The sequence below is a fragment of the Pristis pectinata genome, chromosome 16 (assembly GCF_009764475.1).
Source record: "Pristis pectinata isolate sPriPec2 chromosome 16, sPriPec2.1.pri, whole genome shotgun sequence".
Classification (NCBI taxonomy): Eukaryota; Metazoa; Chordata; class Chondrichthyes; order Rhinopristiformes; family Pristidae; genus Pristis; species Pristis pectinata.
Window position 1 is genome coordinate 39,454,620 of NC_067420.1, and position 15,471 is coordinate 39,470,090.

At 44.2% G+C, this 15,471-nt stretch overlaps 1 protein-coding gene across 1 annotated transcript in view; it reads left to right on the forward strand.

Annotated features, from left to right (window-relative positions):
- LOC127579069 (deoxynucleoside triphosphate triphosphohydrolase SAMHD1-like) overlaps positions 1–14,958 on the forward strand; it is a 53,028-nt gene extending 38,070 nt beyond the window's left edge. The window contains exons 13-16 of the mRNA XM_052031705.1: positions 5,581–5,673; positions 6,445–6,549; positions 6,892–7,029; positions 9,801–14,958. Of these exons, the coding sequence (XP_051887665.1) occupies positions 5,581–5,673; positions 6,445–6,549; positions 6,892–7,029; positions 9,801–9,950 (486 nt within the window). The 3' untranslated portion in view covers positions 9,951–14,958. The remainder of the gene's footprint in view (positions 1–5,580; positions 5,674–6,444; positions 6,550–6,891; positions 7,030–9,800) is intronic.
- Positions 14,959–15,471: the final 513 nt, after the last annotated feature.

Consider the following 15,471-nt stretch of genomic DNA (forward strand, 5'->3'; position numbering starts at 1 on the left):
ATTACGCCATACGGAAAGCATCAGACCTTCCCTTTAAAGGAGTCGGTGCTAAGTGAGATCGAATCCTTCATCCTGAACATTCACTCCTTGCACCTCCCACACTCGGTGACTGCAGCGCACCCTGTTCTCAAGATTAATGACAGCGACCTACCAAGCCTCCTCCTACAGCCCCTCCCAGATCATAACCCCTGCCACCAAGGTCAAGGGCGGCAGCTGTGGGGGAGCATCAACCACCTGCAGGTTCCCATCCCATTAGCGCCCGCTTGTCACTTGGAAACGTCTCGCGAATCCTTCAGCTGGATCAAGGAGTCAAGCTCATTGCCACCTGTTCTGTGTGGGGAGGCAAAGGATGGCGCTGAGATTCTTATAGGTTTACAGAGTTGTACAGCACAGATACTCATCCCATTTTCCTGCATTTGGCCCATATCCCTCTAAGCCTTTCTTATCCATGTACCTGTCCAAATATCTTTTAAATGTTGCAATTGTACCTGCTTCTACATCTCCACTGGCAGCTTTTCCATATACCCACCACCCTCTGTGGAAAAACTTGCCCCTCAGGTCCCCTTTAAATCTTTCCACTATTACCTTAAACCCATCCCCTCTAGTTTTAGACTCCACAATGCTGGGAAAAAGACAGTAACTATCTACCTTATCTTATACTCATAATTTTACAAACCTCCATAAAGTCACCCCTCAGCTTCCTTCGCTGCAGGGAAAACATTCCCAGCCTGTCCTAACTCAAGCCCTCCAGTGCACGCAACATTGCTGTGAATCTTTTCTGCATCCTCTCTAACTTAATCATAACTTTCTGATAGTGTGGCAACCAGAACTGCAAACAAAGTCAAAGTCGAGTTTATTGTCACCTGCACAAGTGCATGTGTGCACAGGTGCAATGAAAAACTTGCTTGCAGCAGCATCCTCACAGGCACACAGCAGTATCTAAGGAGCATTCACAAGAAAGACATAACTTAAACATAAATTATACACAATTTTTACAAGAACACAAGTAGAACAAAAAAAAATAAGGCCCATTTTAGTGCAAAGCGGTCACAGTGTTGCTAAACTGTAGTGGTGATTAGGGTTGTGATGGTTGGTTCAAGAACTGAATGGTTGAAGGGAAGTAGCTGTTCTTGAACCTGGTGGTGTGGGGACTTCAGGCTTCTGTACCTCCTGCCCGATGGGAGCTGCGAGAAGATGGCACGGCCTGGATGGTGGGGATCTTTGATGATGGATGTTGCCTTCTTGAGGCAGCGGCCCCTGTAGATACTCCCGATGGTGGGGAAGGATGTGCCCGTGATGTATTGGGCAGAGTCCACTACTCCCTGCAGCTTCTCACGTTCCTGTGCATTCAAATTGCCGTACCAGACCGTGATGCAATCAGTCAGGATACTCTCAACGGTACATCTGGAGAAGTTTGTAAGAGTGTTTGGTGACAAGCCAAACCTCCTTAACCTCCTCAGGAAGTCAAGACACTGGCACGCTCTCCTGGTGATTGCATCTATGTGCTGGGCCCAGGACAGGTCATCCGATAGGTTAATGCCCAGGAATTTAAAGCTGCTGACTCTCCCCCCACCGCTGATCCACAATGTAGACTGGAGCATTTTTGTCCTTCCCCTTCCTGAAGGAGGTACTCCAAGTGCGGCCTAACCAATGATCTATACAACAGTAACGTGAATAATGTAACATTCCTAATGAATACTTCGCAGCAGCTGTCACAAAAGAGAAGGGATGAAGCTGATGTTGTATTAAAGGAGGAAATATGATGAATATTAAATGGGGTAAATGTAGTGGGGGATGAAATATTAAAGGGTTTGGCATCTTTGAATGTGGATAACTTGCTAGACCCGGATGAAATAATTGCCGGATTGTCTAAAGCCCCAAGGGAGGAAATTGAAGAAGCCTTGATTGCTATTTTTCACCCCTCACTGACTCCTGGGTGGGTGCCAGAGAATTTTCTCATTTTTTTTCTGTATGACATAGTAGAAAGTGGTTTGGCCCATTGAATCTATTGCCAGCTCTCAAAGCAATCCCATTAGTCCTTTTCCTCCAGTAATTTCCCTGCAATCTATTAAGGCCATAAGATGTAGAACAGAATGAGGCCATTCGGCCCATCGACTCCTCCACCATTCGATCATGGCTGATTTTTTTTTCAACCCCATTGTCCCACCTTCTCCCTGTAACCCTTAACCCCCTTACCAATCAAGAACCTATTGATCTCTGCCTTAAATACACCCAGTGACTTGGCCTCCACACCCTCCATGGCAACAAAATCCACAGATTCCCCACCCTCTGGCTGAAGAAATTCCTCCTCATCTCCATTTTAAAGGGACACCTCTTCATTCTGAGGCTGTGTCCTCCGATCCTAGCCTCTTCTACGAATGGAAACATCCTCTCCACAATGACTCTATCCAGCTCTTTCGGTATCCGGTGGGTTTCAGTGAGATTCCGCCACCCCCATTCTCTCGCATCCCGATTCTCCTACTGCCCATCTGCACCAGAGATAAGTGACGGTAGCCACTTAAATCACCAACCAGTCTCTCCTAAAATGTCTTTGGAATGTGGGAGGAAGTGGGAAACCCATGCGGTCATAGGGAGAACGTGCAAACTCCACACGGACAGCACCTGAGGACAGGATCGAACCCAGGTTGATGGAGCAGTGAGGCAGCAGCTCCACCAGCTGTGCCACTGTGCTGTCCATTGGGATTGGACGTCTGTTCCTCATTGATGAATAAGGAAGGAAACTGGACAACAATTTATTGGAATTGCAGAACAGTGCAGCACAGGAACAGGCCCTTCGGCCCACGATGTCTGTGCTGAACACGATGCCAAATTTAAATTAAATCTCTCTTGCCTGTGATGAACCATATATCTCCATCCCCTGCATATTCATGTGTCCATTTAACAGTCTCCTAAACGCCACTGTGGTATCTCCTTCAATTCAGAGACGTGTTAATAAACCTTCATTTAGAAAGACCCAGATTAATCAATGATAGTCAGTGTTGATTTGTTAAGGGGAGGTTAACAGCCAGCCAACTTCATTAGATTTTCTTGAAGAGATAACAAGGAGTAACGATGAGGGTAGTAGTCTACATGGATTTTAGCAAAAGCTTTGAGTCGTGGCAGGCTGGTCAAAAAAGTAAAAGTCTGTCAGATCCAAATCAAATTAGATCCAAAATTGTCTCAGTGGCAAAGGCTAGTGGTAGATAGATGTTTTGGAGACTCTGAGGCTATTTCCAATGAGTTTCCACTGGCTCAGCACTTGGTCTCTTGCTTTTTATAACTTAGATTAATGACCGAGACTTAATTGCACAGGCAGAATGAAGAAGTTTGCAGATGAATTACATATTTAAAAAAAAACTGGGCATGTTAATGATGAGGAGCAAAGCTTTAGATTGCAGGGAGGTATTGATGAACTTGTTAGTTGAGCAAAGAAAGTGAGAGGTGGACTTTGGTCTGCAGAAGTGAAGTAATGCAATGGGAGCAGTGCAATAGAACAGTGATACACAGGATACTGAGGGATGTGGAGTAACTTGGAGTGTGTGTCAGCAGATCCTGAAATTAATAGCACAGGAGTATGAGGTGATTATAAAGAGCACATGTGATGTTTTCCTTTGTTGGTGAAGGTGCAGACTATAAGAGCAGGGAGGTTATGCTGGAACTATGTACAATACTATGTACTGCTTGAATACTATATACAGTTCTGGTCACCCATTACAGCATCAGAATCAGATTTATTATCACTGATGTAAGATGTGAAATCTGTTGTCCTGCAGCTGCAGTACAGTTCAAAGACAAAATCTATAAATTACAAAAAAAAAGTGCAAAAAAAAGGAATAACGAGGTAGTGTTCATGGGTTCATGGACCGTTCAGGTATCTGATGGTGGGGAAGGAGCTGTTCCTGAATCATTGAGTGTCGGTCTTCAGGCTCCTGTACCTCCTCCCCGATGGTGGTAATGAGAAGAGGGCATGGCCTGGATAGTGAGGGTCCTTAATGATAGATGCTGCTTTCTTGAGGCATTGCCTCTTGAAGATGACCTCGAAGGTGAGGAGGGTTGTGCCCATGATGGAGCTAGCTGAGTCTACAACCCTCTGCAGTCTCTTGTGATCCTGTGCATTGGAGCCTCCATACCAGGCTGTGATGCACCGTACATCTATAGAAATTTGTAAGAGCCTTTGGTGATATACAAAATCTCCTCAAACTCCTAATGAAGTAGAGTCACTGGTGTGCCTTCTTTGTGATTGCATCGGTGTGTTGGGCCCAGGATAGATCCTCTGAAATGTTGACACTCAGGAACTTGAAGCTTCTCACCCTTTCCACCGCTGACCCCTCAAGACTGGTGTGTGTTCTCCCGACTTGAAGTCCACAATCAGTTCCTTGGTCTTGCTGACATTGAGTGCAAGGTTGTTGTTGTGACACCACTCAACCAGCCAATCTATCTCACTCCTGAAAGATGCAGTTGCACTGGGGAGGGTGCAGAGGAGATGGACGAGGATGTTGCCAGGACTGGAAAGATTAAGTTATCAAAGAAATTTGGATAGGCTGGGGTTGTTTGGAACAGAAGAGGCTGAAGGGAGATTTTGTTGAGGTGTATAAAATTAAGAGGGGCCTAGACAGTATTTCAGAGGGATTTATTTCCTTAGCAGCAGGTTCAAAATCCAGTGAACTGCGATTTTAAGGGGGTTGGCAGGAGGCTTAGCGAGGAGATGAGATTTTTTTCCACACAGAGGGTGGTAGGAATCTGCAACTCACGATGTGAACGGGTGGAAACAAATCTTTATCACATCTAAAAATGTGCACTTGATAAGCTTTTGTCTGCTGGCCTGTGGATTTAATGCTGGTAGGTGGGATTAGACTGTTCTTTCTTGACCAGCATGGATAAAATGGGCTGAATGGCCTCCTTTATTGTTGTAAATTTTCCTTGCTTTCTAATTCCAAATAACTCAATTCTAAGAATGACGTCTCCCTAAATTCTTTAATTTGCTAGTTGCTTTTGGGTGTTTATACTGATCCACAATTGGAAATGACTTCTCCATATCTACTCCATTGATACTCTTCTCCATTTTAAAGGGATGTGTCAGCTTCCTTCACCCGGAGGAGTGATTCTTGAGCTTCAGTTCGCCAATGTTTAGTCATCTACTTCAATCACTCAGTTCTTGAACCAAGCCGCACAACCCTAATCACTACCTCAGTATCACTACAATGGACTTTTTTTGTCCTAATTGTGTTCTATCTTGTGTAATATGCATAATTTATGTTTTTCTTGTGAATGCTGCTTATCTGATGCTCTGTGCCTGTGATGCTGCTGCAAGTAAGTTTTTCTTTGCACCTGTGCACACATGCACTTGTGCATATGACAATAAACTTGACTTTGACTTTGAAAATATAAATCGCACGTTGTTATAAGGATGGGGATCCTGTGGATAAAATTGTGGAGCTGTTAGGAAAGCTGTAGATGGACTTTGGTAACATCACTATAGGGGCTTTACTGTCACACACTACAGTGGGTATACATTGGATATTCTTTTTGCACATAAACTAATCTGAGTCCAGCCCAACTGCAATGTGCTCTCTCCCTCAGGAAGAGTTTGACGAGCTGGCTGATCAAGTGGTCGCAGCTGTTCCATCAACGCCTGTGGAGGTTCAACTCCATGCAGAAGACTTCATTGTAAATGTGAGTAATGGCTGGTTAGTGATGTGCAGGAGAGTTCTCCCTACAATTGGCAGATTGTGAGGACACTGCTTCCACGGGGTACATAGCCTGGAGGTTCTGTAATTCCTGCACTTCATTGAATCTGGTGATATTAGCCCAGGCACCTGAAGTGGAGTGTGAGGAACTTCAATAGAGCAGAGGGTGGGAAGAGTTGCACAGATGTCATGGATTATTTCCCCAACCCAAGCAGAATAAACTTGCCATGGGTTGTGTCTGACATTGCACAGCTACTGCATCCCAAAGGTCTGTTGTCTGAGGAAGGTCTGTCTAATGATCTTTGCATTGACTCAGTTCACCACCGTGACTCTTCTCTCCTCCCGCCTCGTTTATCTCTGCAGGTTTGATCTGTAGGTTGGGCATTGGCCCAGGGGGAGAATTAGCCTGGCTGCCAACGTTGTTGTTGGTGAGATTTAGGATCAATACATAGAAAAACAGACTTTGTTGAAGGGAGCTGGAATCATGGAAACAGGAGTCCATTTGACCTATTGAGTCTATGCTGTCACTTTTTGTTCCAACCCCATTCCCACTCCTTAGTCTGTGGCACATAATTCAACTGCTGTGCCACCTACATTACAACAGTGAATGACCTTCAAATGTACGTCACTGGTTGTCGTGACTTTGAGGTGTCCTTGGGTTGTATGTGAGGTCCCTCAGAAATACAAATCATTTTATTTGTGGAGCAGCTTGCATCAGAGTTTTCCAAAAGGAATAACTATACTTAATATTCCTTAGGTTGTTCGGATGGACTATGGGATGGCGGAGAAAGATCCCATTAACAAGGTCCGATTCTACTGCAAGAATAACCCCAACTGGACAATCAAAATCCGTAAAGACCAGGTAACTTCTCCAACACCAGAGCTCGCAACATATCCAGCTGATGAAGCAATTTGTAACTCTCCCTCCATCCAGCTGTGCACGCACCGACACCGGGAATGTGATTGACACTCTCTGTTGCTACGGAGCAGTCACAAGCACCCTTCATGGGCCTACCCTTGCTTTTGATTTGCTTCCCAGCTGCCGAGGCCCTTGTGGTTTTGGGAGTCTCTCCAGGCCTGAGCTGGGATGCAGCTCTTAACTCAGGGTGACCTGGAACTGGGTGTTGCTGTGTTGCTCCGGTAGCCTCATTCTGATCTCCTTGTGGATGTGGATATCGACCTTCTCTCTCTGGTGCCCACCCAGGTATCTCAGCTGCTGCCGGAGCGGTTTACAGAGCAGCTGATCCAAGTGTACTGCAAGAAGACCGATGAGAAGAGTGTGCAGGCTGCCCGGAAACACTTTGTCCAGTGGTGCATCAACAGGAACTTCACCAAGCCCAGGGTAGGGAGAGGGAGACACCTCTGTGTTACTGTAATAGTTTCTGTATCCTTTCTTTGGCTGTATTATACTCTGGAGATATTAGTGTTGGCTTTCACCTGTTGGAGGTGTGTGAGATTCTCTGGTCACCGGTTTAGAACATAGAACAGTACAGCACAGGATCAAGCCCTCTGGCCTACAGTGTCTGTGCCAAATTAAGCTAAATCCCTTCTGCCTGCACATGATCCATATCCCTCCATCCCCTGCATATTCATGTGTCTATCTGAAAACCTCTTGAACGCCTCTGTTGTATCTGCCTCCACCCCCATCCCTGGCAGCCCATTCCAGGCACCCACCACCCTCTGTGTAGAAAACTCACCCCACACATCTCCTCATTTAAACCTTCCCTCCCCCTCCTCACCTTAAATGCATATGTTCTAGTATCTGACATTTCTACCCTGGGAAAAAGATTCTGACTCTACCATATCTATGCCTCTTATAATTTTATAAACTTCCTTCAGGTTTCCCCTCAGCCTCCGATGCTCCAGAGAAAACAACCCGAGTTTGTCCAGCCTCTCCTTGTAGCTAATATTCTCTAATCCAGGCAGCATCCTGCCAATCCTCTTCTGCCCCCTTTCCAAAGCCTCCACGTCTTTCCTGTATTGGGGCGACCAGAACTGCACACAATACTCCAAGTGCGGCTTAACCAAAGTTTTACATAGCTGTAGTGTAGCAGTTAGCGTAACACTATTACAGCGCCAGCGACCCGGGTTCAGTTTCGGCCACTGTCTGTAAGGAATTTGTATGTTCTCCCTGTGACTGCGTGGGTTTCCTCCGGGTGCTCCAGTTTCCTCCCACATTCCAAAGACGTACGGGTTAGGAAGCTGTGGGCATGCTACGTTGGGGCCGGAAGCGTGGCGACACTTGCGGGCTACCCCCAGAACACTCTACGCAAAAGATGCATTTCACTGTGTGTTTCAATGTGCATGTGACTAATAAAGAGACCTTATCTGGGTTAAGCAGGAGTTAATGAATTATGGGTTCTGAGGGGATCTTCTCTTGAGGCTGCAGGTCCAAGATTTCCGCTCCTCCCTTTTCCTGCAAACAGTTGCCATTCATTGAAAGGGCATGGTCACTGTTGGCAAGGTTGGCATTAATTGTCGAGCCTTAATCACCATTGAATCTGGAGGCTTGTAAGGCGGTGTCCAAAGGCAGCTAAGAGTCAGACTTTTCTACAATCATAGCTAACCTGAAATAATGCACATTTACCAAACATTGTGGCAAATTATTTAGCAATGTACTGTCTACATAAAGTGGACTCAGAATTATACAGCACGGAAACAGGCCCTTCGGCCCAACTGGTCCATACCAACCGATTTGCCTACCTGAGCTAGTCCCATTTGACCGCGTTTGGCCCATATCCCTCTAAACCTTTCCTATCTTTTTCCATCTATTATTGAATAAAGTTTTAAGTGACAGCTTAAGATAGTTGTAGTGATATGAGCAGGTCACAGGTTCCAGGTGCCTAATTTGCAAAATAATGTTTAAAAACTCAGACTTGGCTTTGTATTGCACCTTCATAATGTCCTTACAACATGAATAGACTCTGAAGTTTAGTCACTGCTGCAATGTAGGAAACAAGGGGAGCTAATTTGCAGCAGCAAGCTCCCACGAGCAGCAACTTGATGACTCACAAGGATGTGGCCAGGACTTGAGGAACTGAGTTATAGGGAGAGGTTGGCCAGGCTTGGACTTTATTCTTTAGATAGATATAGAACAGTACAGCACAATACAGGCCCTTCGGCCCACAATGTTGTGCTAACTCTTAAACGTCGCCTAAGAATCTAACCCCTTCCTCCCACATAGCCCTCTATTTTAAATTCCTCCATATGCTTATCTAGTAATCTCTTGCATTTGACCAATGTACCTGCCTCCACCACCGCTCTAGGCAGTGCATTCCATGCTCCAACCACTCTCTGGGTTAAAAAACCTTCCTCTGATATCTCCCTTGAACTTCCCACCCATTACTTTAAAGCCATGCCCTCTTGTATTGAGCATTGGTGCCCTGGAAAGAGGTGCTGGCTGTCCACTCTATCTATTCCTTTTAATATTTTGTACACCTCTATCATGTCTCCTCTCATCCTCCTTGGAGCATAGGAGACTGAGAGGTGATCTTATAGAGGTGTATAAAATCATGAGGGGCCTAGTTAGGGTGAATGCACTCAGTCTTTTTCCCGAGGTTAGGGAATCAAGAACTAGAAATAAGTTTAAGGTGAGGGGAAAGATTTAATAGGAACTTGAGGGGCAACTTTTTTTTTACTCAAAGTGCGTTACGTATGCGGAATGAGCTGCCAGAAGAAGTGGTTGTGGCTTGTGCAGTAACGACTTTTAAAAGACATTTGGACAGGTACATGGATTGGAAAGGTTTGGAAAGTTATGGGCCAAACGCTGGCAAGTGGGACTAGCTTGGATGGGGCATCTTGGTTGACATGGACCAATTGGGCCGAAGGGCCTGTTTCCGCGCTGTATGACTCTATGACCAGGATTTTTTTTAATGATGTTGCCAGAAGAATATTCTTCCTTGGAATCGTGCCAAGGTTGGGAGGGTTTTTCACACACAGTCGGAGAGGGTGTTAATCGAAACCTGACATTCAGTGTGGATTTTGTGGTTGACAAGATGCTTGGAGGTGCTTCTTTGCATAAAGGTGTTTTACTATGTGAAGTTTAAACATACAATGATTTGCCTTTCCCCTCAAATCAGTAGTTAATTGTTGCACGTCTGTCCCTACCTGCAGGATGGCGATGTTGTTGCCCCTGAGCTGACACCACTGAAGCCCGATTGGAACAACACTGACAGTGACAGCGATGACTCCAACTCGAGGGATGAGCTCCCATCACATCACCTTGCAAATAACCACAGACCCAAGGCGAAGCTTTTTGAGTAGGAAGGACAGGAATTTTTTGTGAATCCCGGGACCATTATCACTCTAGTCATAATATTTTCATTCGTCTGTGATCATGTAGTCTCTACAGTATTTTTACACCCATGTATTTTCAAAATTACAGCCAACTCTCACTTGAATAGAGAAAGGCGATCTTTGTGTAAAAATTAATTTGAAGTCCAAATCTAAAGACTTCAAAGCCAGTTATTGGAGAAGGATCAATTAGTTTTACGAAACCAAGTGTCTCATTAAATGCACAGATGCTGTCTGACCCACTAAGTTCCTCCAGCATTTTGTGTGTTGCTCCGGATTTCCAGCATCTGCAGTCTTCCTTGTGTCCCATTGAATGACTGTTTTCCAATTCCAGTTGACATCTAAACTTAAACTGTAAACCACAGAGCCTGATGCATCTGAAGTAGCTTCCATACGTGTGTTGAAGTGTGTGGATTGTGTTCATCCTGGAAGGTGAAACTTTTGTCCAATTGTGATTGCAATCCCTTTTCATTCTTCCTAGCCAAATGATGACTGGAATGCGAAAGTGTGCTGTTGGGGTAATGTGTGCTGACTGCTTCTACAAAGGGTTTTGTGGCCCACTGACTTCTGCTTGCAGGAAAGATATTTTTTGAAGATTGCAAAGAACAAAAGTCACCATTCTGTTATCCAAGGTGTTAGTCATTACGTTGATTGGAACTAATCGCAAAAATGTGTTGGATGTACCCAATTATCGCTTGGTTGGGGGAGAGTGCTTGGTGCCATGGGTTTGGTGTTGCTTACTATCTTGCATCTCCTCAGGCTAGGTTTTAAAACATATCAGTACAAACTTGGAGCTCTATTTAACTCGACTGAAATATTGGGGAAAATCAGATGGGTCTTCATCTTGTTCTGCTGGCACTAATGGAGAGGGGCTGATTGCAATTAGGTCTCGCAGTTATAATTGCCTGATTGCTGCCCAGTACATGAGCATTGCTCTGGGAGTTCAGTGGCATTTGTATGGGCCAGTGATGGGAGGATGTGATCATACCATTAAAGATAAACCCAGCTTGTAAGACGTCTCTATACTGTGGCATGTCTTGCCACTCTTCCATTCGTGGTAGTGCTTGTCACCTTTCAGGATGCATCTTTCTCAAATATAATTAAACTTTTTGCCCTGTTGTTTCTGGTGGACCATTAGCAACAGTCTTGAATAAATCTCCATTCTTTCTGCTCAGGTAGCACAAGCTGTCCCACTGCTCCAGTGACTTGGGTTTGATTCTGACCTCAGGTGCTGTCTGTCTGGAGTTTGCACTTTCTCCCTTTGTGTGGGTCTCCTCCGGGTCCTTCAGTCTCCTTCCACCTCCCAAAGACGCGAGGGTCGGTAGGATCATAGGGGCGATTGTCCTCGGTGTTGGTGGCTTGTAGAGTTTGGGGATGTTACTCGGTATGTGTGAGAGATTGGATTACGGGGAAGTAAGTGAGAAATGAGAGCGATTGGACTGCCATGGAAGCCAGTATAGATTTGATGGGTGAATGGCTCCTTTCTGTGTCATAAGGAATTATGTGGACCTGCTGTGTTGGAGATGTTGTTGATTCCTGTGAGCATTCTAAAATGCAAGATGCATCTCAACAAATGTACAAATGGCTGTTTGATTTTCTGTGTGCTCTGATTAACCCAGATTAAATGGGTTGGATGTTTTCTCTCATATTACCAGCTTGAAACCACTGTACGAACTGTAGATGCTTTACTGCTTTCCCCTGCAGAACTGCCAACTACTAAAACAAATCAGGTCATTCCCCGCAAGGGTTGGGAAGTGCGCTGTCTTCTGCCTGTGAAGGGAACAGTAACTTGAACCTTGCAACACACAAAATACTGGAAGATCCAGCATCCTTGCAAATGTTTTGTCTGAATTTTAACCAGCCAGGAAGAATAAAAACACATGGTTCTATCGACCTGTTGGAGGTTATATTTAATAATTCTCAATTGATGAGGCACTGCAGTCCATAAATGAAATGTTGCTAACCTGTTACATTGCCTGTTAAAAGTGACACTTACTGTATCTCAGCAACCTTTTGCAAATTTTAGTTGTTTTTTGGTGAATATAATCTGTGGTGTAGACAGGGTAATAATTAGACAAGTTTTACAAGATTACTTTAGTCAATGTTTGATTTTGGGATATGGGATAAGGTGGGTAATCAGAGGTACTTGAACGAACATCCTAAAGGACGGTTGATTTCAACACCAGCTCTTGTGCAAGTTGCCCTGTAGTGGTGATGCAGGATTTATTGCTGGATCACCTGAAACCTGCTTGTCCTTGCTGAGAGTGGCATTCACATTTCTTCTGAGAGGGGACACCACACAGTTAATGTAGTTTTAGCTACTATGAACAATCAGCTACTACCCAGCATTTTTGGTCGAAATGGAATACTTTAAGGAAACTAATGTTGGAATAACAGACATAGATTTTGATGGTTCTGGAAAAGATAACGTTCCACTGCAGCAGGGAAGAGCAATATCAAGAATTCAGACTTAATCTGTATACATCAGGGAAGCTGAAGTATTTGCATTTTGGATTGGGGAATAAAACAAGATGGTTACTGTGATTTCAGGTCTGCAGTTTTTGACATGATTTAAAGACATTGGAGAAATATTCTAAGGAACAACACCCAGCATTTTTCTTAACTTGCAATATGTACCAGTCTCCCTAATCTTTATATATTTATGTTCAATCCTTTTTATATGATAATTCCCACTCCCAGCCTCTAGAAAGCCTCTGTGCCTTTTATGAACCAGCTGTGAAGTTTCATGTGTCGATGTCTCCAGTCTCCTGAGGAAGAGCTGGGGAGCGGGAGGTTGTATTGCGTAGAATTTGCAGCACAGAATCGGGCCATCCAGTCCAGTGGTTCTGTTCTGGTGACGGGAAAAGAATAATCAGGTATGTGGGAACATCAGGAACATGGGACAAGTGGGTGGGTTCAGTGTAGCCAACTCGGTAGGCTGGAATGCAGAATCTAGAGCAGTGAAGCAGGCCTTTTGGCCCAGCATGTCTATACTAGCCACTGATACTCATAAACCTTTCACTCATAACATAACCTCCTATTTCCTATTCTCTCACTTGCTTAACCAGCTTTTCCTTAAACGGTATATCCATTTCAATGGCACTTCTCGTGCCAAACCCAATATTCTCAATTTAATTAAATTCCTCTCAGATGTCCAACTGGATTAATGGTGAATGTACATTCAAGTCTTATTTTAGTTTCCATCTCCCACACATCAAAATATCCTCACCTACCACATTAAGGCCCTTCATCATTTTAAAAGCTTATATTAGCCCACGGCTCAGCCTTCTGCTTGTTGGAGAGGAATGTTATACTTCATTAGTAATTGTAACCTCTCTGTTCTGATATCATCCCCATAAATCCCTTTGCAACCTCTCCATTCTTTTTATAATGAGGTAACTGGAATTTTGCATGCACCCCAATTCTTGTCTGAACAAACTTCAGTGGAAGTTTTACAGCAAACAATTTATTAGCATGTTTCTTCCTCAACATCCTCCCTCCACCATCAAAACAAAATCCCCAACCTTTCATGCCTTGTGGAGGGAAGAAACATAATTTCACCAGTTTACAAATTTACTTTGTGACCATGGTTTGAACTAAGCTTCTGACTATTTTGGGTTGTGGTTATGCAACCATTGTCTTCATTAACTGTAGCTTTGATACTGGGGCAAGGTCAGTTTAACCTGTAGTTAAGCAATCTGTGATCTGGTCTACACCAAAGTGTACGTAAATATTTGTCAATTGCTCTCTGCTCAATATGAGGAAGTATTTGGTCTGGAGACTTATTTCGATTTGGCAGTGCTAACTGGTGTCCAGTCCAATTGTCAGCACAGCGATTATCAGTTCCTCTTGGTAAGCAATTCAGTAACTTAAAAATTGTATGAGCAAATACATTCTTGTGTAATTTTTTTGACATGTTAGAGTATTTCAAATCTTTTGAATATTTCAGCCAGTGGTTTCCAATTATGAGTCCACTGTAACTCACAGGAAGGCTGCTCAGTGGACCTCTGGAAGTTCGTAATGTATGTTGGACTTGGGATCTTCCAGTGATGGTTAAAGGTAAACGTAGAAGTAGAGAATAGGGTGGGATTTCTTCTTAATTATCATGGGATGGTGGCTTGCTTTAAAGCACAGCAGCAAGAAGGTATGCTGCTCCCTGAATCTATTCTATATAATGTAAGAGGGCAGGGTATGGTGTTGTTCTAATGTTGTCTGGAAAATGTGTCTTCATTCAACATGACTGTTCCCTTCCAGATAAAACCCAACCATAAATGAACATGAGCTGCTTCATGCTTAGTAGCTTGGGGGAAGGAAGTGGGGTGCGTAGAGGCAACCCAGAATGTCTTGATTCATTTTTAGTGGGACTCTTATAAGTTGCTTCATATGTTTGTAATCTGCAGTGTACTGTTGTGGAATGGGATTTCCATCAACCTGTTCCTGCATTGTTGCATTCTATTACCTTGGAGTATGGATTCAGATCAGCCATGCCTCACTGACTGGCAGAACAGGACCTGGAAGAACAAACAAGAACACTGGAAGAACTCAGCGGGTTGATAAAGGGTCTCAACCGGAAATGTCAACTTAATATCTTTTGCCTCTACAGATGCTGCTCGACCTGCTGGGTTCTTCCAGCATTCTACTTATTCCAGATTCCAGCATCTGCAGACTCTTTTGTCTTCATACTACAGGTTCTGGAAACACTGCTCTGTTCCCATTCAGTAACCTCTCGCCATTGTTCAGATATCTGGGTTAGCTATTGTGGGGTTGTAAATAAGGGAGATGTTTTGTACAATAGTTTAATAAAGATGTTCTTACAGCTGAAAGTATTTCCTGCCTTGAAATGCGTGGTTGTTTACAGAGTAGTTCCCATTTGCTGCAGCAAAAGTCCAATAATCTGGCACATTTAGGACGCTGGTCATGTCAGACTAACAGATTTTCCAGATTGTTGGATGTTATTCCTATTACCCCAGCAGAATTTTAATTCATTCTTTTTGGACATTGCACAGTAGAATCATAGATTATCCGGTGAACCTGGTAAGTTTAAAGGGAGTGCAGGAAACAAGACACTGGTAAGCTTCCAGGGGAGTGTGGGAAACAGAGGTGGGTGAGTTTCAAGGGGGTTTGGGAAACGGGGTCCTGGTGAGTGAAAGGGAACAAGAGACTGGAGCCCCAGCATATGAGGGACCCCAGGAGTCAGCATCTGGTGGGTCAGCTGCCGAATTACCGGGATTTCCACATGATCAGATAGCAGACTATTGGAGTTTTACTGTATTTACATAAATATATAATGTTTATTTGCAATATGGCTGCATGTTATTCAGAGACTGCCATTTGCTAAGGATATGGTTTAACATGTTCTGTGAAATTTTGAAGATGTCCAGAAAGCATCAAGAACTGTTTCGTAGGTGACCAATGGAATTCATAGTCATAGAGCGAAACAGCACGGATACAGGCCCTTTGGCCCAACCAGTCCGTGCAGACCACGGTGCCC